Below are 23,144 nucleotides of genomic sequence, written 5' to 3'. Positions count from 1 at the left end.
ATCTAATCTTCAGGAATTTCATAAACAGTACTTATTTTAAAAAAAGGGGAAGTACAAATAGATGCTTCTTCTCATCTTCTACTCTTTATTTGTCAATAGAGTACAGGCTAGAAGGACATTTCTTACAACCAAAGCTAGATAAACGCTTGAACCTTCAAGGCACAAGTTCTTCTCAAGTTTAAGCTCAAGCTTCAGTTACCAAATATTAATATAAGAAACACCTCCCCATTTCAGTGGCCTGTTTTAAAAGGTGCTCATACCTTGCACCAAGAAGTTCATATTGGCTAATCATGGGATACCAGAAGTATGCCAACCAAGTCAAAGCCATTTCCGTGTTTAATTTTAACCCAAACGACTAATATCTTCCATTTAGCAAGAGAAAAAAAAAGTGGTATTGATATCACTTTTTGATAGTTTACTATAAGGACATTTTAAAATGACCAACACATTATCTCTTCTCACATTAGGCAACATCCTAGCATCAGATGCAGTCTACTGGTCAGACTTCCAGTTTTCAAGCAGCTACCTTTTACCAATGCTGATATACACAGCTCCTTAAGTGGCAGTCATAAAATCCACAATGAAATGTCACTAACAAAGACTAAAATGTGCTAATATTTACACAATACATTAATTTTTTTAAATCCTGTGTTATAATTTAAGATGCTGCTGTTTTACTGTCAAATACTGTTTTTAAAAGTTATTTTTGCTGTATTTTCCAAGTCTTGGCACTGTTATGCTTGTCATTTGAAACCTGGCTCTCTGATGTACTTTTTTCTCACTATTTACCTGTAAATAAGAGCAAACAAACCTGAGGAGTGTTGAAGGTTACAGGTTTTGTTTTGGATTTCCAAGGGTTTGCTTTTAAGATTACAGGTGGAACCTCTCCTCAATAGAAGTAATAATAGGTATCCGTTGCATACGTCTCCATGTGTTTAATACAATATGCTATTGCTACATCTCTTCTGCAGCATAAAACAGAACTGGAGAGCTCTTAAAAGGTGTGGTTGACCCAGCACCAACGCTCTGGTCCACCCATCAAACCACTTTTCAAATCCAATGCATTGTTCTCCAAACGCTGTGTTTTAGTCATAGTCCTTTATACTTTTCAAGGTGCCCAGCAGTGTTCACACCTGAATCAGACTATTCTGATACAAGTCTCTGAATGGCAAATTCCAAACATTTGTCCTCCCGCAGAAAGCAGCTACAAATGGCCTCTAACTTCATTAATTTTGTTTTCCCCTAAAGCTCCTTTCAACTCTACTAAAACCACATTTCCAAACAAAGTAGTAGTAAATATAGTCACACAGCCCTGAATTTATTACAGAAAACTTAATCAACACAGTAATTGTACATGTGGCTGAAATTACAGTTGGTTGCTTGGATGCCACTTCACTTTACCCTCACGACAAATACTAAAGCAGTGCTAGCAGCTTATATGTATGCTGATCAAGCCTGAGCTAACACCCACCAGGATAAGCTTCCCAATCACACCCAGTCCTGAGGAACTCCTTCAAGGAAAGGCATTTGAGCACTATACATTCTTACACAATACATCTATATGTCAAGGGAAGTGCCACACTGCTGGAGCTAACTTATTTGTACTGCCTCAGATAGGAGTTAGCTATATTAGTGATCTCTTTGCAGGAAAGATAACACTCTTTCTGAATTACTTTACCTGTTCAGCATTAGACATACTAGATAAACAGGAGCCTTAGACATACTAGATACACAGGAAACCAGACAAGGGGAGCAGAATAAGAATCAAAAGGCAAGAACAGAAACACAAAAACAGAAGAGATCCAATTAAGAAGTGCCAATTAACGTACTGCAGACAGATTTGTAAAATGTCTGCAAGCCCACTTAGCCAGCTGGCAAGCATCAATTCATTCTATTTTTACTGACAAATGTGGATGGCAAACTAAAGTATTTTATCTTCCCACTTGTCTGCAAACTGCTTCTGCGTGGCTGAGTTAATGAAGAGTCATTCTTTCTCTGCCTTGCATTTGTGACACCCATGCTTCCATAGCTACTGTTGTTCTGAATGGGTAACTCCTCACTACAGTGCAGCATCTTCTCAATACTGTATGTTTGTAATTCACTATTAGATACCAAAATGCAGTCTTCCTGAATCTTTAGCACATCTAACAACAACACAGTTTATTTCAAACTAACTCCCTTTTTTATTTGCAATGCCTATATTACTTAATGAGCAATTTCTACTCCTTTTTGGGGAGTTTAATCTTAGTCTTAAGTAATATTTTTCACCATTAAAAACTTGTGTTGTTTAACACTGAAAGATGCACTATTATGTATCTGCAAGGTGGCTACATTTCGGTGATGATCAGAACTTTGACTAATTAAAAGATACTTTTGATGGTCAGAAGTTTCACAGTCTGTTGAAACTCCATCCATAGGATATTAGTTACAATGTATAAAAAGTGACAATTTACATTAGTCTCCTCTTCATTTTGCACCCACCAGGAGGAAGAAAAAAAAGTATGTTTTAGAATTACACTGCACACACTATTAAAGCTTTTCTGGTGTCACCAGTTCGTCAAGTTAAACAAGCAGAAACATTTGGAAACAAGACTACATTTATTAAGAAAGCATTTTCAAAAGTGACAAATTTATTTCTACTGAGTCTAATGTAACTGTCTTTTGCATTTCACTATTAAAGTATATCACAGAAAGATAGCCTAAAGAAGAATAAGTGCCCAAACTAGCTTTGATAAGTGCCATATCAACACAGATAAGGTATTCCATTGTACAATATTCCATTCTCAGGAACATTCTTTCAAACATCTCTATTTCTGTGATTTGTTGCTCATTTTTAAAATAAGAGCATCCCAGAACTTTAACCATAATGAGGTAAAACACTTTCAGTAAAAATATCATTTTTTTTCTTAAGCTGTTCCACATTACCTCAGGTTACCTGCTCAATAACAAGGCTTTCTAATTTATAGTTCAGGTGGAACATAACTGAGTGGAAGAAATGCAGTATTATTTACAAATTTCTTTCACTGAGCTACAAGCAAGATAAGTTTTTATGTCATAAAGCCCTTTAATAAATTAATTTCAGTAAGTAATTTTGAACCTAAAATTTAGTTCAAAAGTCTAGTTTGACCTGTTCCTGCTATTCAGTAAGAGATCTAAAGTTGACCACCTTTTTTCAAAACTAGCTGAAAAAATGCTTTGATTTTATCCAAAATACCTACCTAAACTGGCTTTCTGAAACAACAAAGTCCTGGCCAGCTTGCTACAAAGTTATAAAAAACAGTAGCAAAGTTGATATGGAGTACTGCACAGGTGTGCAAAAGATTTTTTTTTGTATCAGCATTTGGCCATAAAAGTGGTTTTGGGTCACTTGCATGAATCTATGTGTCAACAAATATCTGAGAAAACATTCTTGCACTAGAACTGTGAATTTGAGTAGTTTTATTGTTGAGCAAAGTTGAAGATAATGAAGTTTCACTTGAAATGTAAAAGGCCAAGACATCACAGATGGTTAAGTTTACATCAGCACAGACAATGCAGCAAAAAAATAATTATAAATTTAATAACAACAAATAGCAGAAGCTACTAATTCTACATTTAGGCTTACCAGGTGAGGTTTCCCAATAAATTTCCTGAAAGGTGGCTTAAAGAACCTCATAGGCTTTTGGAAGCCATCAAGTTGAGAGTTTCGTACTTTTGAAAGACTGCAGCTTTGCTGGTTCCTGATGTGTATGTGTGAAAGAGAGAGAGCACACAATCAAAATCTAAAGCCATAGTATATATAAAGACCTTTGTTTAGCATCTGTATCACTTAGAAGGGCAAAGTGACGTTTATAAACTATTTTTTTCCTAGGACATTCAACAAAATACTAGTTCTCTGACTAAACTGAGGCCCAGGTTGCACAGAATTATACGGCAAGGTGTATTCTCTTATGCAGTATCTAATTCACAGAGATACTGAAATCCTTGCTATGCAGATCCTGTTTCCCTGGCTCACTCTCCCATGCCTGCACGGCTGGTCATTGCTGCCCTCCGCTGGTTGAAATGCTTTCTGCATTTCAGTAGCTGTTTTACAATCTTTAAAATTGTGCAGAACTTCCCATTTCATGAAATCCTAAATCCGACAGAAGTTCAGACAAATACCTAGGTGCTCCAGTTTAATTCTCAGCAAGCAGGGTGCTCTAGCTTTGTGCTTTTCTTGCTTGGTTTTTTGTCATTTTTTTTTTTTTCATTGTTGTTTTTAGTTTGGTTCGGGGTAGTGTGTTTTAGTTTGTTTGGTTTTGGTGTTTTGGTTTTTTACTGACCACATTGGTCATACAGATGTGCCAGTAAACCTCCAAGTAAAACATACACCATGAAAAGTCACCACCAGAAGTCAAAATTCATAGTTCACCAAACAAACAGAAACCACTTTCATATCTGCAAAATAAATTAGTAAGGTAAAAACAGAGAAACACTGGACTAGCTCTTAAGTATTGCCAGCATCCCAAATGTGAACTATGAAAAAACCCAATTTTGGGAAAATTCTACCAATTTTCTATACCATTACTGCCCTCAGCTCACGTTACATTGTCCACCAACTCTTACAGTGTAACCTCTCCTCACATCGAACTCCAGCACAGCTACACTTTCTAGAGAAGCTTTAGCTTCATGCTTTAAGCATCACACACAAAAGATAAGCAAGACAGTAACTGTGGAAGTGGCAAATACAAGCCTTCTCAGATTCATCAGGCCAAACATAGACTGAAGACATAGCCCCAGGTACATAAAAGGCTGTATGCAACAGTCTTGATATTTTTTAAATTTGTGTGTTTTTTTTTTCCAGTTGATAACTTTTTTTTTCTGTTTAAAGAATCTCAAATATAAGAAATATTTTTTTCTGCAGCTTCACAAGTCAGTTTTTCCAAGCATGTGTGCACAGCCATCATTTGCCATTATACACTGCTTTTAAAATGAACAAATAGCAGCATATTAAGAGCCATGTGCAACTCATGACTATAGTGTAGATCAACTTCATTACACTCTGGCAATTCTTTAATCAACGTTTCTTCTAACACCAATAAGTCCAGTCATCTCTCTTATCAACCAACCTCACAACATCAAAAGTAAAACAGGATGACTGAGGTTAGCAAACACCTCTGGGCCAAACACCTTTAACAAATGTGTTGGCAGAGTTCATAGCAGTAAAAAGCTATTACAAAAATCCCCAAGAACCAGAAAAAATCCCATTCTTTGTTGATATTCCACATATCATTACAAAACAATCAGGGAAAACCAACAATGTATTCATCCTAGAATGCTTTTATGAAATTACAAAATACCAAAAGAATGTTGTTATAGGGCACATCAAGGAGCTTAAAAACAGCTAAGCATCTTCGAATTAATTCTTCCCCTCTTCTCATTCAATGCTACAGTGAGCTTGCTTTTAATTTTTTCCCCACCACTGCTTAACCTCTTTCAAGGTTAGCACTCCATTCCAGAGTACTTTGCAATGTATGTCAGATGAATTTTAGTCCAAGTCAAACTTCCAAGGACAAACCATGGAAAAGAATCACAACAAATGTGAACATAACTGTAGAAGAGTCAAAAAATACGTGCATAAAACAACTACAGGCTTGGGCCAAAAATACTGCTACCTGCCAATTACCTTGGCATTACACCATCTACATGAAACACTCTCTCATCTTCATTCTTCAGTCTCTCTTTTCTTCTCCTTTCTATATCATGTCGTAGATCGTTTGGATCTTCCAACGCTCTCATAATGTTCTAGTTAAGAGGAAAGGTTAAAGTTAGCTAGTAATAACTGAACACTGACGTGATTCTGTCCTTCCAGGGCTGCACTGGGTATATAACCTTGTTAACATAGGTCAACTATCTGCACGTGGGACAGATGCACATCAACCCGAGGATCCAAAGTCCCAAACAGCAACAAAAGTAGTCCTAAGCAATTACCCCTTCTTGCACCATCTGCCTTTTTACAAGTTTCCAAATAACAGTGAACAGAGCACTGGAATTCTGCATGGAGTTACCAAGGCAAACACATTCACATATATTCCAGAAAATCTTAAAATGTTCTACTGTTCTTAAGTTGAACCTCCACATACCTGTACTAGAGAAAAAAAAAGGTAACTTAATCACAGTAAGCATAGCTTGAAAGGGGAAGACAGAAAATCTTTTGTCCCTGGATGAAAGCACAGGATGAAATAGCATACTGAGGAATTATGTAAATGTCAGGACATTATAAAATTGGGGTAGGAAAAAACATTAAGGCTTCTTCTAATCTCAGAGGGACAGTAAGTGCCATATGTCAGTCATCTAATTAGTATTTACATTATTTAAAAACAGATAGGGACATACAGATTCAAGCAGCAGGAATAACCACACTCCAGCAACTCTGGAGAACACACCTGTATTTACCTATCAGTGAACACAGTACACTTGTACTTGGGGTATCTATAAAAATGCTCAAGTGTGCATTTCTTTCAAAACAGTCAGAATAACTGATTGTCTTCAAAGCGTATAAAAATTACTTATAGCCAGGGGGAAATATTGTTTACATCCATATCATTTTAACTTACTGTTTGCCAAATAAATTAAGTAATCAAAATACCTGGGGAGATTCAGATGGCACAGTCCGTTTGTTCTGAAGTTCTGCTAGAGACATGTCAATCCTCCTGGAACACAAAATTCCGTAAACACAAGTGTCATCACTATGAAGAGCAAAAGTGTTACTGTTACTGATCAACTACATAATTCTTTACAGAGAATGGAAAGGCAGTTCAGAGCCAGTGAAAAAACACTGTGCATTGTATAGTCTACAGAAGATTAACAACCTTAATGAAAATAAATTAAGGCACAAAGCCTGTCAACTACCTGTGAATTTCTGGATCCAAGCGTATTTTAACTTCATTCATATTTGCAATCGGTTTGTCTTGAATTTTCGAGAACCGCTCATGTAGAGTTATGTCAGAAGATGTAAAATAATTTGCTGTGAACAGATATTAAATACAAGACTGTTTATTTGCAGTGACTGAAATGCAGTGGGAAATTGTATCTTTTAAATTACTAACACTTAAGGATACCAAGACAACTTCCAAGATTAATTTTCAAACTATTTCCACTTGCAGTTTAACATTCACAAATGAAAGATTAGGCCAGCCCAACTTAAACATCCTTCTTATTTAATAATATTAAGTTGAACAGAAAGTTAATTATTTGTTATCTCTATCATGGTACTACTCAAATGACTAGAACTTATAAATAAAGTTCAACACTGACAATGATGCACCAGTCTAAATAGTAATCTGAAAAGTTTAAATGAACTGTACATAACTAGGAAGTTGTGACTGCAGCAAAGCTCCTTTTTTCTTCTGTTTCCTAAAGAAGCAGGTTAGCCTTAAACACTAGCATTAAGTCCTTTCGACCTTTACACTCCACAATAATGCCTCTATTACAGACCGAGACCTTCTTACCATCATTCTCCAACCCACTATTTTAAATCCTCAACCTGCATTTTCCTTAAAACAAGACAAAATGAAGCCAAAGAACAAATGAACGCAAACACCTGAGACTTACAAGGAGAGCATATCTACTTAAGTAGATTTGGTTTTAATAATAACTACATAAACAAATACATATACTCCAAATACTACAGCCACCTTTAACTTGATGAATAATTGTGATTATTTCCTGAGTAAATTCTCTTGATGGGTCATTTTCAACATTTTGTGTTACAGATTCCATGTGCTCAAACACCGGATGAAAGTTTTCAGTTTTCCTGCCAACAGCAACGAGATCATGGGACATCTGTCTCTCTGTAGTATGACTAGAAGCAGTCCTAGAATAAAAAGTTGCAGATACTCACTTAAAAAAATTTCACTATATCCAAGAACTTCAAACAGACAAGTACAAAAAAAATAAATTAAGAAGCTCATTTTAGGAATAAATGTGTTTAAATGGAATCTCATTATGCTCTTTTTTTTTTTTTTTAACATAAAAAAAAACCTTGTAAGGCCCTAAGGAAGAAAAGCTAAAATAAAATACAGAGATATTACTACACTTTCAGAAATCCTTGTTTTGGTGAAATATGTAATATAAAGTTTGGGAATTTTAAACTTAATTTGTCCAGATTATCAAGTAATGGCAAATGAAGATCCTGATATACTTACATATTATAACTCAGGACAGCAATTACGTGTGTGTCTTTGTTTATAAAGAGCCCCCTGACAATTTTCAATAACAGTTTGCAGATGTCAAAATCTCACAGCATCTTTGGGAACTGAATCATCACTAGAGCCTAGTGAAACGGCTTTCCAGTGGCAGTGGCAGTGTGTGAACTTAAGAATGTGTTTAACATCTTTTTGTCAAATTTCACTCATTCTAAGTAAGCTGACACCCCAAATGATTGCATTGCTGCTTAAGAATTACTTTGACAAGGAAGCCAACACTTCAAAAATCCTGCTGGTCTTGTTGCAAGAAAAATGCAAACTGAGGACCTCAAGAGCCCATGTAAAAGCTTTTGGGATAAAACCTGCTACAGTGCGTTCTGCAAAGTGATTAAGAGCTTGCCAATCCTGAATTTAAAACATGCAAGACTGGAATTTCATATAAAATTTGTGTCAGAAATAGCCTCTAGCAGGCGCCAGAAGTCATCTATTTGTCCCGAGCAAACTGGAAATAAACCCATGCAAGCGGGAAACCAAACAATCTCCATTGTAGAGGATTTTAAGCTGCTACCAGGTTTATGAAGAAAGAAATTACTCTGCTGAGAAGAATACAAGTCAGGTGTGTTTGTTAAATGCCTAAAGAAGGCAGCACAAATATTCCCAGTCATCAGCTTCCACAAAATTAGTGTTCTCATCTTTAAAGAAAATAAAAGATTTACCACTTTTGGCTGCAGAAGCAAACCTTCCACACATGAAATTAGCTGTAATCAAGGCAGTAGTTTCTTCAGTCTGCAAATAATTACCACGTCCATTGTGCATGACTTTCAAAAACAGCAGTAAGAGGATACCAGATACAGGAATTATCCTGTGGGCTTGCAATAAAACCTAACAGTAAGTTATTTTCCTTACAGTATCCTTCAGGAAGAGGGGCCTGGGAGTGGACACAGATGCACAACTCCCCTTTTCTTTCCTCAATCTTTAATACTAGCCCCTTATGTACACACAGTAACTTATCTTTGTAACTCTCCACTGTATTACATGTTTCTGAAATACTGGAAAAAGAAAAAAAATATACAGATGTATACAAGAGGCAGAATACCTTTAAAATGAAGACTGATCACTTTGGAAAGGAAGGTAATCCCTTCAAAAAGGGATTACTGCCTTTATATTACACCCTTGCTCACAACAGCAAGGCAATAGTCCAGAAAAGTCTGCAAAAATATCTATACAAACCACGCTGCTTACTCTCTACCATGATGTATCCATCATCTAGATTTTCTACCACTTTTTTCCAATTCAGCCAGCATTGGAAATGCTAAAGGCAACCACAAATATTACACAAAAGATAGAAGCAGACTCCACTCCTTTTCAGTTCTGATACATCAACAGATTGCCATTTTACTTGTTACAACAAATAACATAACCCAGGGGTCTTTAATTTTTGACTGCTTTATTTAACTTGAATCCTTGAACATCTGAATGTGTGCCTGAGATTTATGTAATTTAAAGGTTATGTAGTTTTTAGCAGAAATGAGGGATGACTCAGTAAAAAAAATGCCATAATATTCCAGAAGAAAGCATAGGACTAGGCTTTTCTGGTTTTGTTTCTTTGCTCTGGAATAAAAGCAATACACTTACTTAAAAGCAACTTTAAATTACAGCTTCATATCAGGCCTGTCTGCTCTTTCGACTTCTTACTACATCTCCATGAAATAGACTAGGGGGCTTTTTTGTGGTTTTGTTTTGTTGGGGTTTTTTTCTGGTTTTTTGTTTGGTTTTGTTTTTGTTTTTTTGTTTTGTTTTTTGTGTGTGTGTGGGTTTTTTTGTGTAGTTTTTGTTTGTTTGTTTGTTTAATATAGGTAGGCTGTAAGTTTCTGGTCTGGGCAAATTAACCTTTTAAATTAAAATGAAAAGGTACAACCTTCATTTGTCACAGTTACCTCTTAAAGAAACTGTGCTTTCCTCCAATATTCATAAACTGTAAAGAGACAGGAAAAAAGAAAAGGTAATGGGAAACCAGTACCTGTACTTGGCCACCATTTTCTTCATATCCACTTTGATTGTGAGACACTCCCTCCTACAGTTGACATCTGACATTTTCCCATCTGAAACAGTATGACTTGAATCATGCTGACTATCGGAGGAATCTACTTTTTTCCCGATTTCCCCTTCTTTCCTTACTCTTTCCTGTAGTTTGTTTTTAAAAGCTCTCAGATCAACATCCATTTCAGAAGAGTTAACACAAGCATTGCAGCCCTTCTTTGAACTATATTTAACAGGTACTTCAACGTGCCCTTCTTCACTCCGTCTCGCTCTTCCACTCCTAAAGTAATCTAACTCTTTGCTATTCCAGGCACCCTTAGAAGAACAGTATTTCTGGTCTTCCTGCTTCACGTACTTCTGAGCTCTATCGTCTGGAAAAGGCTTTTCCCCGACCGGATGCCTGCGCCGTTTGTGACTATACTCATAGGCTATCTTTGCGACAGAACCCTCCGAGTACTCCCTTTCAGCCGATCGGTGGGACTGGGCATCCAGATTTCTTTGCTCCTCCTTTTCTTGGTAGGGTGGAAAAAAACGTTCTTGCTTCCACTTGGAATTTCTTGCTACTTCTCCACCATCATACCTCTCCATTTCTTTAGCCCTTTCAGACGTGTGCCCATATTCTCTGTAATCGTGATCTTCAGGATACCTGTGTTGACATAAAGCAATTTACACTTGCACTAGAGAAGAAAGTGAGAACTTATATGTGCAGAATGTTGAACAGCAGAATGCGTGGCAAGTTAACCCACAATCCCTCACGCCAAGGTACAGATGTGCAGGGGCTCTTAAGAGGGACACATTATCCTTTCATACTCTAGCCATCAATACGATTTACTTAAAAGACAATTACTTCACTACTACCAGTCGCCCATAATTAAACTACAAAGTGGCCAACGTGTTTCAAGGTGGGTATCTTCAACTATAATGAAAACAGACTTTCACTTGAGGCTTTACACCACAATACCCAGGTTTTAATTATTTTATTCCTATACCTCTTCTGTAAAGAGCTCCTTGCCGTAAATTCATCAGAAACTCTTCTGGGTGACTGACCATACTTCTCTTCATGTAATCTCTGGTGCCTCAAGTCATCTTCGTGCCATTTTCTTTCAAGTTTACAAGAAGCCCCTAATGGTCTATGAAAAGGTTTCATTCCTTTTTCATTTCCAGTGACTTTGTAATGCTCAAACATGTATCTGTCTTCCATTTTGTGTTGATAAAATGGACGATCATGCTCTTCATATGGTGTTTCCGAGTATTTTGGTGGTAACTGGCATCTCCTATTGTTTTCAGTTCTTTCAGATGTGTATGTTCTGTAGGGCTTATGACTGTAAATATCTTCCATAGGAATTCTCTTCAGGTTTGGTGAAGGCGATCTACGTTCATACACTCTCTGGTGGTTATTTCCATGCGGTGCAAACCTGGAATTGCTTTGTCCGTATTTTTCATCATCTGTTCTCCAAGGCACAGGCTTCTTTGGGTCCTTACGGAAGTTTTTATATTCACAGTCATAATTAATATGAGTATACCTTTGCCTGTGGTGCTCTGGACTCCTAAATGCTGGAGATAAGGACCTAAGGCAAAAATAAAATCCACTTTGAGTAGTCCCATAAAATTGAATCAACCACTTAATAAGAGCATCTACTCCCCAAGGAAGAACTGTTCAGAACACAATTCAAATCTACTGGTAAAAAAACATTAAAGATGAGATACTTAAGGTGTTAACTGCCTGGCTAGAGTACCACACTTACTTTTACTCTATTGAAAGTTTTCACAGTAAAAATACCCACTTGAAGTATTAGTAAGTCAATAATTCTTCTCTTTGCATTTTGAACTAATTTCATATATATGAGGTATTCACATCTTTGAAAACAACTGTTATACACATTTTCACAATCCTCAAGCATTCCCTAACTTTTTCAGTGCCAAAAGAAAAAAGGGGAAGTAAAAAAAAAAAGCATATAAACCAAAGCAAAACAAACAAACAAACAAAACAAAAAAAAACCCACCAAAAACTTTTCAGGTCTTCTTTGCATGCCAAAACAACCCCAAAACTGATTGAAAACCTTCTAAAATAGACTATATAAAATGGAAAACAAGTAGGCTTTTTCCTACTGAAAAGAAGAAGTTTCAGAAGGATGTTTTGGTCTTTTTGTATGATTATGCATAAATGCACATACATGTATACACATGCATACATATGCACTTCCACACTTCCTACAGCTTTTGCAATTAAAGCTTCAATTGATAAGATCCATTCAATTGCATCACTCAGCTTTGCATTTCCACCTATAGTTACAAAAATAAAAGCAACCTGTTAAAGAGTTCTTAGCCAAAATCTCCTTAAATTAAGAAAAAATAGCACAAGGCACTAGCCAGAACTTGAAAGTAGTCTCGGACACTTCCACTTGCATTAAAGTATTCTCTCAATATATTCTTCATTAAAAACAGCAAAGGAATAAGAGTTGAAAAAATTAAGGAAATCACTTCCTTTGTACACATATTGCAAATGTATGTTTTGGCATAACTATTTTCTCCCTTTCCGCAAAGAAGTTCAGACTCAGGACTACAGATTTTCATGAAACCATAATAGCTAACTTCCAACAGCACCTGCACTGCTGCTGCTGCTGCTGCTGCCGCCCCATATTGTTCTGGTTAAGGCTTGCATTTTAATGAGAACTGGGGCATTCCTCCCTGCCCTTCACCCAAAGGATGTTCACAACTATCAATCTGGTATAGAAGTAGATAAGATTTCTCTTTTTAAAAACAAACAAAAACCCCCACACTTTTTTTTTTGATCTAACAAACTCTCTGGGTCATCACAACTTAATTAGTCTTTTTAGAAAAGCAACCCAAAAGCATTTAAAAAGTAGTTTCATATTACACACTAATAGCCCTTGAGAACTTAGAATTCTAACCTCCTAGTTATAACACCTCAAGTTGGCACTGCAAGTCCTAAAAATTATGCAGCTAACTAACAAACTAAGAGCATGAAGCGACCTCCATGTTATTCTGGTGACATACATCAATGACACATGCTGCTAGGCTAGTGTCCAAAAAGAAGGTCACTGACTCCCATGTTTTCAGTTCACTTTATGCTACAAGGCATATCTAACTGTGCTAAAGATCCATTTGCAGATCAGCCCCAAAGGCTCAGAAAGCCTGAGATGTTCGAACTTAGCAGTATTTTTTTTAACAGTTGATCTGGCCCTCCCTGAAGACCAAGAAGCAAAAACAGTTACAGACATTCAGTGTACCAGGTGGTGCTTAAGTAAAAATAGCCTTAACTAGTTTGCTGCTTGACTTTTGTGTTTAAGGTAGCTCCAAGTCCCAAAACACGCAAGTGGAACAAGCTTCTTAGCAGACATCAAAACTTTAACATGTCCAGTTTAAAAGAAAAAAAAAATTGTAATAAAATTCCAAATTGGGAAAAAAAAATACCACAGGTGTTCAGTTTGGAAACCAAATTATAATTAATAACATGCACTTTACAAATTGTAATTGTGGATGCAGTTTATTTTATACAAGTTTTAAGTTCTAATTATAAATCCTCATATAGAGCTACATTTCACAACACAGGTATTCAGAACACAAACATTTACCTTGGTTTCCATCGTGGTGATCTTGATCTAGATCTTGTCATCATCTCTCAGGTGTTTATAATAGTTTCTTGAAGCTGTAAAAATGAAACAATTTACTAGTCTGATAACAGAATTGCATTACAAATTGCAACAGGGACAGTTGTTTTTAACAAGTGTAGTATCAGATGCTTCAAGGTTGATGTGAGGCATGTTTTTAGGCTATTTTACCTCTAATTCCCATTTTAAAGCCAGCAAATTTTTTTCCTAATTGCTGATCTTGGAACGCAGCTTATTTTCTTTATAAAGATTTAAATAATTGACCATTGCTCCCTTTTTCTGTCTATTTTGTAATGCTGTCTAATCATTCTATTTTTTAAATGTTAATCTCACAAACAAGCTGCAGCAACTGAAGAAAATGCAGTAATTCTCAGTATGTACCAAATGCTATAGATGATAGGGAGGGGAGAGAGAGCTCTAAAATCCAGTTTACAAAGAAAAATGTTTTTGAATTGAATTATATTCTGGACTTCACATATTCTGAACTTCAAATTTGTAATATACGCTGATATTTTTACACGGTTACAGACCTCCTGTAAGGTTAACTGGCTCCATCAAGTCTTAATTGCTTTATCACCACACACTTCATCCAAATAAAACCATCTACAAAAGATCGCTTTTCATTTTTATACTTAACTTGTTAATAAACTACTACCTAGACACACATTTAAATGTACAATGGATGCACTATGACAGGAAGCAGCTGTGGCCATCCCTTCTCACAAAAAGCTATGGAAGAATGAGAGAAATACCAGTGGAATCTCCCCTTCTTGTTCTCTTTGAGAAAAAGAAAACAAAAAAAAGAAAAAAAAACAACAACTAGAAACTTGGAAATCAAGTGAATAAAGGATATAAAAATTCACCAGTAATGTGACTAGTGAATAAGAATGGAATGATTATTCATTACTTAGGAAACATAAGGATTAAAGCCAAGTAAAATCAGGTAACTAGTTAAAAGTTCAAATTTGGACCACATACCCATGCCTACAGCTCCTAATTACCACAAGATGCTGTAAAGGCCAGAAATATAAATAGATAAAAAAAACAGATACATCAACAGCTCTGAAATTAATGAACAACCAGTCACTTCAACCTGGAAAAATACACCCAGGTCAATGTCACTCTAGACGTGCTCTGGTATTTTCTCTAATTATTTGCTCACAGACATTCATGGAGACATAAAACTAGTCTGGACTGGCCAAGTATGGCCTTTTTTACACTCCCAGTGCTCAAATAATTTTTTTAAGTAAATCTTTTATTTGTCCAACTAAAACTGAAAAGGGGAGAAAAAACAGCAAGCTGAAATGCACCTGGAAAAGTAGCTGTGAATCCACAAGCCTGATTCAGTGCTTCCTCCCCTCTCCCAATCACACTAATTGATCAAATAAAATATTAATCCTTGTTATATCTGATTTTTTGTATGATTAGCTCTTGGCTAAAACAGCAGTATTTTAGAGGAGAACGTACAACCAGTACATTCTGATGCCTACCACCACAGGTGGACGTTAGACATACCATCCACTACATTTCAGAGCAATTTTGGAAATGTTCACATCCTTCTCATTAAGCCGTTCCATAAGATAATCAGAGAACTGTCTGCAAGACATAGCCATAGCTTAGTCCTGGAGAAAAACTTCTTGAATTTATTTATTACTCTCATGGCAAACAGGAGATATTTGAGATTTATTTGCTCTGCAATGCATCTTTCCATGTAACAAGGCATGACATTTTAAGTGTTGCAAGGAACAGGGAAGCTAAGAAAAAAAAAGAAAAAAGAAAAGAAAAAAGAAAAAAGAAAAAAAGCCAAAACCAACTCCAAAGTATCCCAAAGATGACATATAGTATTTGTTCCCTGAACTTTGAAATCCAAAGGTAGCATTGCCTCTTAGATCCTAAAGGCATTTTTCTGAGGACTTGCATAGCATGAATTAACTTCAGGACCTTTGATTACTTGAAGATCACACTAGCCAAGTTAAATACAATGCTCCAATGCCAGTACTTATTATATTATCTCTTACAGAAAAGTAATATAGTGACCAAAGTATTTTCCTATTTCTCTCCTTTAACAACACACCTTACCAAACTGAACAGTATTCCGGAAACAAAAAAAACTACATCCCTGGCTAACACACTTCAAAAACAGGTACATGTTTCACAAATTTCCAATATTCACTACTACCGTCACTTCTCGTAAACTTAAAAAAAAAATTACAGTTTTATATGCCATTCAAATTCTTTCCATCATCCCTTCAGTTCTAACTTTATCTTTCATGTTCAAGAGAGTATGTAAACACGAAAAAGACAAAAGTACCATTGAAGCCCACCCAACCATCACACAGAACCTGATCTGCCGGGATCTCCCACCACAGACCGATCAAGCTAGAAACTGAACATACATAACTAGAGATTCCTTATTCTTTTGAGACTGGCTAAACAATCGTACTAAAAGCGTGAGAAAGACTGTGACAGCATGTTCTAGATCTTGCCTTAGGATAAAGAGGACTACTGTAATTTCCACTGAGGACACTCCTTTTGTTTAGTGGAAAGAAAGTGTTCATTTGTTTCAGTGCGCCTCCTGAACAGCAACCCACGCAATGTGATTTCCTCACAGGGAGATTCAAGATGCAATACACACTGTACAAAGGCAGCAGACACTTAAGCTCCATGAAGACCCACACTTGTAACACCAGAATCACAAGTAATCTATACTGAATTTGTAAGCACATCACTGGATTAAGGTTTAAATCATCTTACCTAGACCAGTAATACTGTTCTACACCAAAAGCAAGCTTTTCACAGGATGGTCCCAGGTAGCAACACTGTCTGTAGCAGAATTACCTGAATCAAGTGAAGGCCCTATGGTTCCCAAATTAGTCATCCAGATGCTTCTGAAAGACCAGGTGTGGGAAATGGTTCTTCTTCTTCCCCGCATAAGTCTCTGTGATGGATTCAGCTCGCAACACCAGGTCATGTTGGAGCAAGTGCCAGGACCTGCTATGCTCTGGGTTCTGAATTTCGCCAAGTCTTCCTGCTGTACTTTATGGGATACTTTCACTACGAAAACATTAAGAACTATTTTTTAAACTGGGAACATAACTAGGTTAATAGAATCTTAGAATCATAGTGGTTGGAAGGGATCTCTGAAGATCATTGAGTCCAACCCCCCTGCTGCAGCAGGAACACCCAGAGCAGATCAGACAGAAACCAGACATGTCTTGAAAGTTTCCAGAGAAGGAGACTCCACAACCACTCTGGGCAGCTTGTTCCAGTGCTCTGTCACTCTCACAGTAAAGAAGTTTTTCCTCATGTTGTGGTGGAACTTCCTGTGTTGTAACTTGGTGCCATTATCCCTCATCCTATCACAGGGCACCACTGAAAAGAGACCAGCCCATTCTTGAGATCTACCCTTCAGATATTTATAGACATTAATAAGGTCCCCTCTCAGTCTTCTTTCCTCAAGACTAAACAGCCCCAGGTTTCTTAGCCTTTCCTCATATGACAGATGTTCCAGTCCCTTAATCATCCTTGTAGTGCTCAGTTGGACTATTTCCAGTATATCCCTGTCCCTCTTGAACTGGGGAGGCCAGAACTGAACACAGTAGTCCAGATGTGGTCTTACTAGGGCAGAATAGAGGGGGAGGAGAACCTCCCCTGACCTGCTGGCCACACTGTTCTTAATGCATCCCAGGATACTTTTGGGTCTCTTGGCTGCTTGTGACACAACAATAAGTGACTCATTGGAGGAGTTGTCAGTAATTGTACTTAGTTCTTAAAGATTAATGACAACCCCACCTTTTCTTTTTCTTTACTTTTGGAATTGAAATCAGACAACTTCCCTCTCAGAAAAAATGGCCTCAAGCCTGCTGCCAGCGCTCCTTTGATTCCACCTTCAAGAGATCAGTGCTTTGACAAGTACAAAATTCTCACAGTATCTATCTACTACACACCTGAAAGTAGTATCTTGAGGCAAGTAACTATAAAATGACCAGAAATTGTACAGTTATATGCCAGCCTCAACACACGTCTTTCAGGAAAGCTCTAAATTTTTAACTGGTCTCCTAAACAGAGCAATCTTCAACCTTCTGTATTTTCCCCACAAGAAATCACAAATGACTGCTGTCATCTAGCTGAATGGAGGGGAACTGGAGCTCTTCTTAATGCAAACAGCCCCACATCATAAGCCCCAAACAAGTAAGACCTTGCTGACAGAGCAGAAGTAGTTAACTCTCCTGTAAACAGATCGTAAATAGGTGGACTGCTTTACATGCCTTTTGGGTGCCTTCTAGCATCTACAAAAAAGATGATGGAAGAAACCCTATGCAGAAAAGGCAAAGGTAGTGCTGCTTTTCAAGAAGGTGACAGGACATGTCATTCTGCATGCCTTTTAAGGGATTGCCCCAACTCTCAAGGGAAGTGCTAAGCAAGTTTTTCATATGTTGGGTCACACAGCAGACAGGAAGATTGACACTGCAAAATCTACCCAGCTCACTACTCTCTCACTCTGTCCAAGATGATAAGGAGCAGTTGCGAGCTTTTCTTTGTCTGTCTTCTAGATGAGGATCAACCAGAGGCTGCAAGAGGCATGCCAGAGCATGTATTGGTGCAGTATCTGCCAAGAAATCAGGATTTGAGTCTCAACATCAAAACAGTCAAGTATTGACAGAAATACAATCAAATTAAAAGCTCAGCTGCAGTCCCAACTCAAAAAACAAAAGTAAAGATCTTGAAGCCTGCAATACCGAAAGTAATTTATCCTACCCTTAAATGAAAAGTATAGAACTGGCAAGTTTTCTAGTAGGTAAGTTAAGATAGCTGATTCAAAGGCTGTCCCATACAGCTCTCACCCCAGCTATTGCCCAAGCAGGACACAAGCCTGGCATGTTCTTGCTCATTCAGCTTCCAGGCAAATCTTATCACCTCCAACACAAAATGCCCAGGGAAAAGCAAAAGAACAGAGAAAGCCCCAGCAAACCAGCCTGAATACTTCTTAACTGCACCAGGACGTCACATCTCCATTAGCCAATGCTTCCCAGACTGGCTTGGGTACCATCACCACAGGTAGAGGTTCTCATTATTGCACTAGGCCACATACATGCTCATTTCTCTCTGATTTTTCTACTAAAAATCTTCAACCTCAAAACCACAGCTCCCAATTGGCACGTTCACCCATGTCTATGTTTAGGTAGTCGTTCTACCACCAAATGGCCCTTCCCCACCCGAGAAGGGGAATCAGGAAAAGAACGGAGACCGTTAGGTTGAAATTAAAATAGATTAAATAAAACAATAAAGAACTACTATTAATCCAAATACCATCAGGAAATACAAAGTTATATGCAGCCCATATAATGTTTGCGAGCTGTGTGCCAGATGTTGAGCGCTGAGCAGCACAGCTCCAGCAAGAGCGCGATGGTCACAGCAAATAGGAGAGTAGGCCTCAGGGCCAGAATGACAGATGAGACCCTTCAGACACGGCAGCCATTGAGGAAGAGCCCCACCACCAGCAAACTTCCCAACTTATAGTGAGAGTGATGTTTATAGTATGGAATACTTCTGTTGGCAGCTTGGGTCAGCTGCCCTGGGGTTTCATTGCTCCCAGCCCTAGCACCTGGCTAGCTCAAAACTGCTGCAGACCTTGATCGCTATGGAAACCCACATACCATGGCTGGCCACAAACTAAAACAAAGTGTCTTATCAACTTTGTTCTCACAGAATTGAGCACTGCAGTCTTCTCAAAATTGCAGCTTCCCTGAACAGAAAATTGATTCTATAATTCTATCCCAGTGAAACCAGGACAATCCACCACCCTCAACCCTGCAGGGGCTGGGGGAAGGATGTCACAAAGTGTGTGCAGGGCAGCCCTGCCCCATGCTCCAGTGCTGCTATCCCAGCACCAGAGACGTGCCTGGAACTGACTTACAGCTGGGAGGTGACTCCCAGCTCAAGGCATACTACTGCAGGGCAGGACACGTGACAATTTTGAAAACTATGAGCTGGAACAGATATTTAACTCAAGGACACGTACCTTCTGGCTGAGGCAATTGAAACTCAGCTGAGGGATTTCTAAACCTAGACACCATAGCAGGTAACAGATCAATGCAAGTGACCAAGATCCAAATTTCCATCCTCATTTTCCTCAGTGTGCTTCAACATTCCACGAGCGCTTTGATTACAGACCCTGTCTCCTGGGCTTTTGTCACTCTCAGGGGACCTTCCACATCTTCCACCAAGGTCATGCTTTGAATCTCCAAAGTATTTTTAGCAGACCTGGTGGCCTCCCGAGACCACTGCAGCTCCAGTTGCTCTTCAGTTGCTCCAGTTCTCTCTCTTTTTATCCCATGTTATGTTTACCAAACCTCCTGATCTGGTCAGCAGCATCTCCCCAAGCAGCTGTGGCAGAACGACTAGGAACAGTGGGTAGCAACAGCAGGACACAGTACCACAGGCCTGCACTCCTGCCAGATAAGCCATACTCAGAGAAAAGTGAGCTCTGATGCTCCAGAGTGCATGCTGAGAAATAAGGTCTCCTTGGCATCAGAAGCACGCCTCTGGCCCACCCAAAGTGCAGCCACTGCAGCTTTAGAGACCTTTTTGTCCTTAGCTTTAACCTTTTTCCTCGGCACCAGCTGGGGAAGGTGGGCTTTACACAGGTTGTATCTCAATACCAAGGATCATTAACAGGCCTCTTGCTAACAAGGTAACCATTCCATGCAGGGTCAGCACACAGGCATCTCTCCCCTCTGCTTTTCATGCAGAGTATCTATCGTGTCTACATATATATCTGAATAAATAAGAAGTGTCCTTCCCCCCTACACTCCCAGTAGGATGAAGACCTATGACAGAAAGTACAGGCCTAGCTGAAGCATACAACACTTCTTAATGGACCACTACACAGTTTTCAAGCAATTCCTTGGGACATGTGGAAAGTATTCCCCTGTCCCTGCGTATTTGAGCAAAAGAATAAAAATAACTGAGTAGATCTACTGAGAGCGTAACTTAGGCTCAGTGTGCTCTCATTTAAAACTAACCCATTTAATGACACTAATTAGCAGGCGATGCCTCGCCGTTGCAGAAAAACAGATTACAATGCCAACTTGAAAAGACTGAGCACAATAAATCTGCATCACATTACAATTTAAGAGTTCCACTCCCAAATACTTTCTTTTTTTTTTTTTTTACACAAAGCAAGCACAACCTATAAATGTACTGGTGAGACATTTCCGTAATGTGTTGAATTAGAGGCCTTTAACACATCTGTTACAGAGCTTTAAATGTCACAGCACCAACCCCAGCCATTTCTGCCTTTCTGTTAAACCTGCTTCTGTCATAATCCTAGAGACAAATCATGATAACTTCCTGCCTACTGAAAGCTCTCCAACGTGTACAACCCCTATTGGAAGCCTTTGCTTTCTCACCTTAAGTCACAAAACCACCAAAAAAACCAAAAAGGAAACCCATCTTTATTCAGAAAGGGTAATGTCACACAACAACGATGCCAGGAAGCTGGGAAGTCTGGGCTGCCTTCCCCAGCCACGCCAGAGAAATGAGCCCTTGCTGGAAGACTCCCTGCACATTTCCTCCCTTCCCCACACACAGAAAGCCTGCTGCCACCTGAGAGGAAAAGCAGTGTGTGCAACCACACTGATCGCCAGCCTGCTGAAACACCAACGCAATCTACTTTACCTCCTGACACGTGAACACCCACGAGGCAAGGCTGCACCAAAATCAAGCCCATCTCATCATGGAGCAGGGGGAAGGAGAGGTGGTTTGATCACTCTTACAAAAGTGGTAGCAGAAATACCAGTTATGTAGAGGAGTGCACGGACACTCATTAAGACAGACAGCTGTTTATCAGGATACCAGGGTGTGCCTCTAAAGGAAGTTAATTAATTTCAGCTCACCTCATCTACACCAATATTAAAAAAAAAAAACCAACCTCGTCGCTTCTGATTAGCCCTTCAGTGTGCAAAGATGAAAACAAGGGGAAAGATTTAGTCATTCATGTTCTCTGCCCCTCTCTGTCTCTCACAGCCTGCCACAACCTGGCTTCCGTCACCAGAGAACCTTCCATACCTTTCGCATATTTCTTCCCCTCCCTTCCTGACATCCTCTTCCATGCCCTTCCTCCAGCTGTCCACACCCAGCAAAACTTTCACAGAAGATTCACTTCTCCTTGAGGCCCACAAACACACAAGGTAAGCAGGTAATTAAAATCTCCCAGCAATTGGAGTAGCCTTTGTTTTAAAGCCTTGTAACTCGGGAACCTAAACTATATTTACAAGTGACTTGGGGCAATTAAAATTGCACTAAAAATTAGGTGCTGTTGCTCTGGATGAAGCTGAGCCAAACGAGGAGACTGCTATCACTGACTCCTCCTGAGACAGGAGGAATGCCTCCTCAGATGTATATGAATAATTGTGCCTAATCAACTAAACCAACCAAAGAAGTATCAAAAAACGCAGACTTCGTCAAATCGGCACCAACTCACCCTGCTTCGGTTTGACTCAGTCCTTCGAAATAAATTAAGCTCAACAAAAAGACACGCTAAAACTACACGACTACTCTACACAACCTGTACTGCTTTAAGCTACTATAAACACGCTAACTAGCGTGAGTCCGCAGGTGACACACAGACACACACACAGACACACACACAGACAGACACACGCACACGCAGAGCGGGGCGCACACGCGGGGAGCGGCCCCGGCCAGCGAGACACACGCAGATCCGAGGCGGCTTCAGGGGACTCCTCTCTGACCTCCTGCCCCGCAGCCCAACCCCTCCCGGGTCAGGGCGGGGAGCGGAACCGGCCAGCCCCCCTCACACACACCCCCACCGTCTCCCCGCCGGGCCGGGCCGGGCCGGCAGACCCTCCAGCGGGCGCAAACGAGGGCAGGGAAGCTCCGTGCACCCCACCGCGGCGGAGCCCCCGGGGCCCGGCGCAGCCCGCTCCTTGCCCAGCTGCCGGGGCCGGGGATGGGCCCGTCGGGCGCCGGCGGAGCTGACAGGGACACTGCCCCGCACGGACACTGCCCCGCACCGGCCCCGGGCCCGCCTGACGCCGGCACCAGCCAGACGCCCACCCCGCCGCTCCCCCGCGCCGGGCCTGACCAGGCCCTGCCGAGCCCAGGCAGCTGCCGCGGGCTCACCCCCGCGCTCACCCCCGCGCTCACCGCCGGCGGGGCCGCCGCCTCCCAGCGCTGCTCCCGCGGCCGCCGCTCCCTCCGCTCCGCTCCGCCCCGAGCAGGTGCCGGGCGAGGAGGCGGGGCGGGTCCCGGGGCAGCCCGGCCGCAGCTGCTCCCGCGGGCG

The 23,144-nt window shown here is 39.8% G+C and overlaps 1 protein-coding gene across 4 annotated transcripts in view; it reads right to left on the bottom strand.

Annotated features, from left to right (window-relative positions):
* BCLAF3 (BCLAF1 and THRAP3 family member 3) overlaps positions 1 to 23,144 on the bottom strand; it is a 28,902-nt gene extending 5,758 nt beyond the window's left edge. For 2 of the 4 annotated variants that reach the window (XM_051621982.1, XM_051622006.1), the window contains exons 1-9: positions 23,009 to 23,144; positions 13,802 to 13,875; positions 11,195 to 11,773; positions 10,186 to 10,851; positions 7,656 to 7,834; positions 6,871 to 6,985; positions 6,608 to 6,671; positions 5,645 to 5,763; positions 3,605 to 3,719 (exon numbers count right to left, since the gene is read on the bottom strand). In XM_051621982.1, coding sequence (XP_051477942.1) covers positions 3,605 to 3,719; positions 5,645 to 5,763; positions 6,608 to 6,671; positions 6,871 to 6,985; positions 7,656 to 7,834; positions 10,186 to 10,851; positions 11,195 to 11,773; positions 13,802 to 13,845 — 1,881 coding nt within the window. In that variant the 5' untranslated portion in view covers positions 13,846 to 13,875; positions 23,009 to 23,144. Of the gene's footprint in view, positions 1 to 3,604; positions 3,720 to 5,644; positions 5,764 to 6,607; positions 6,672 to 6,870; positions 6,986 to 7,655; positions 7,835 to 10,185; positions 10,852 to 11,194; positions 11,774 to 13,801; positions 13,876 to 22,984 lie in introns of all 4 variants that reach the window. The other 2 variants (XM_051621986.1, XM_051621995.1) reach the window with 2 other exon arrangements.

Source organism: Apus apus, chromosome 1 (assembly GCF_020740795.1).
Source record: "Apus apus isolate bApuApu2 chromosome 1, bApuApu2.pri.cur, whole genome shotgun sequence".
Lineage (NCBI taxonomy): Eukaryota > Metazoa > Chordata > Aves > Apodiformes > Apodidae > Apus > Apus apus.
This window is presented reverse-complemented; position numbering and strand designations above follow the sequence as displayed.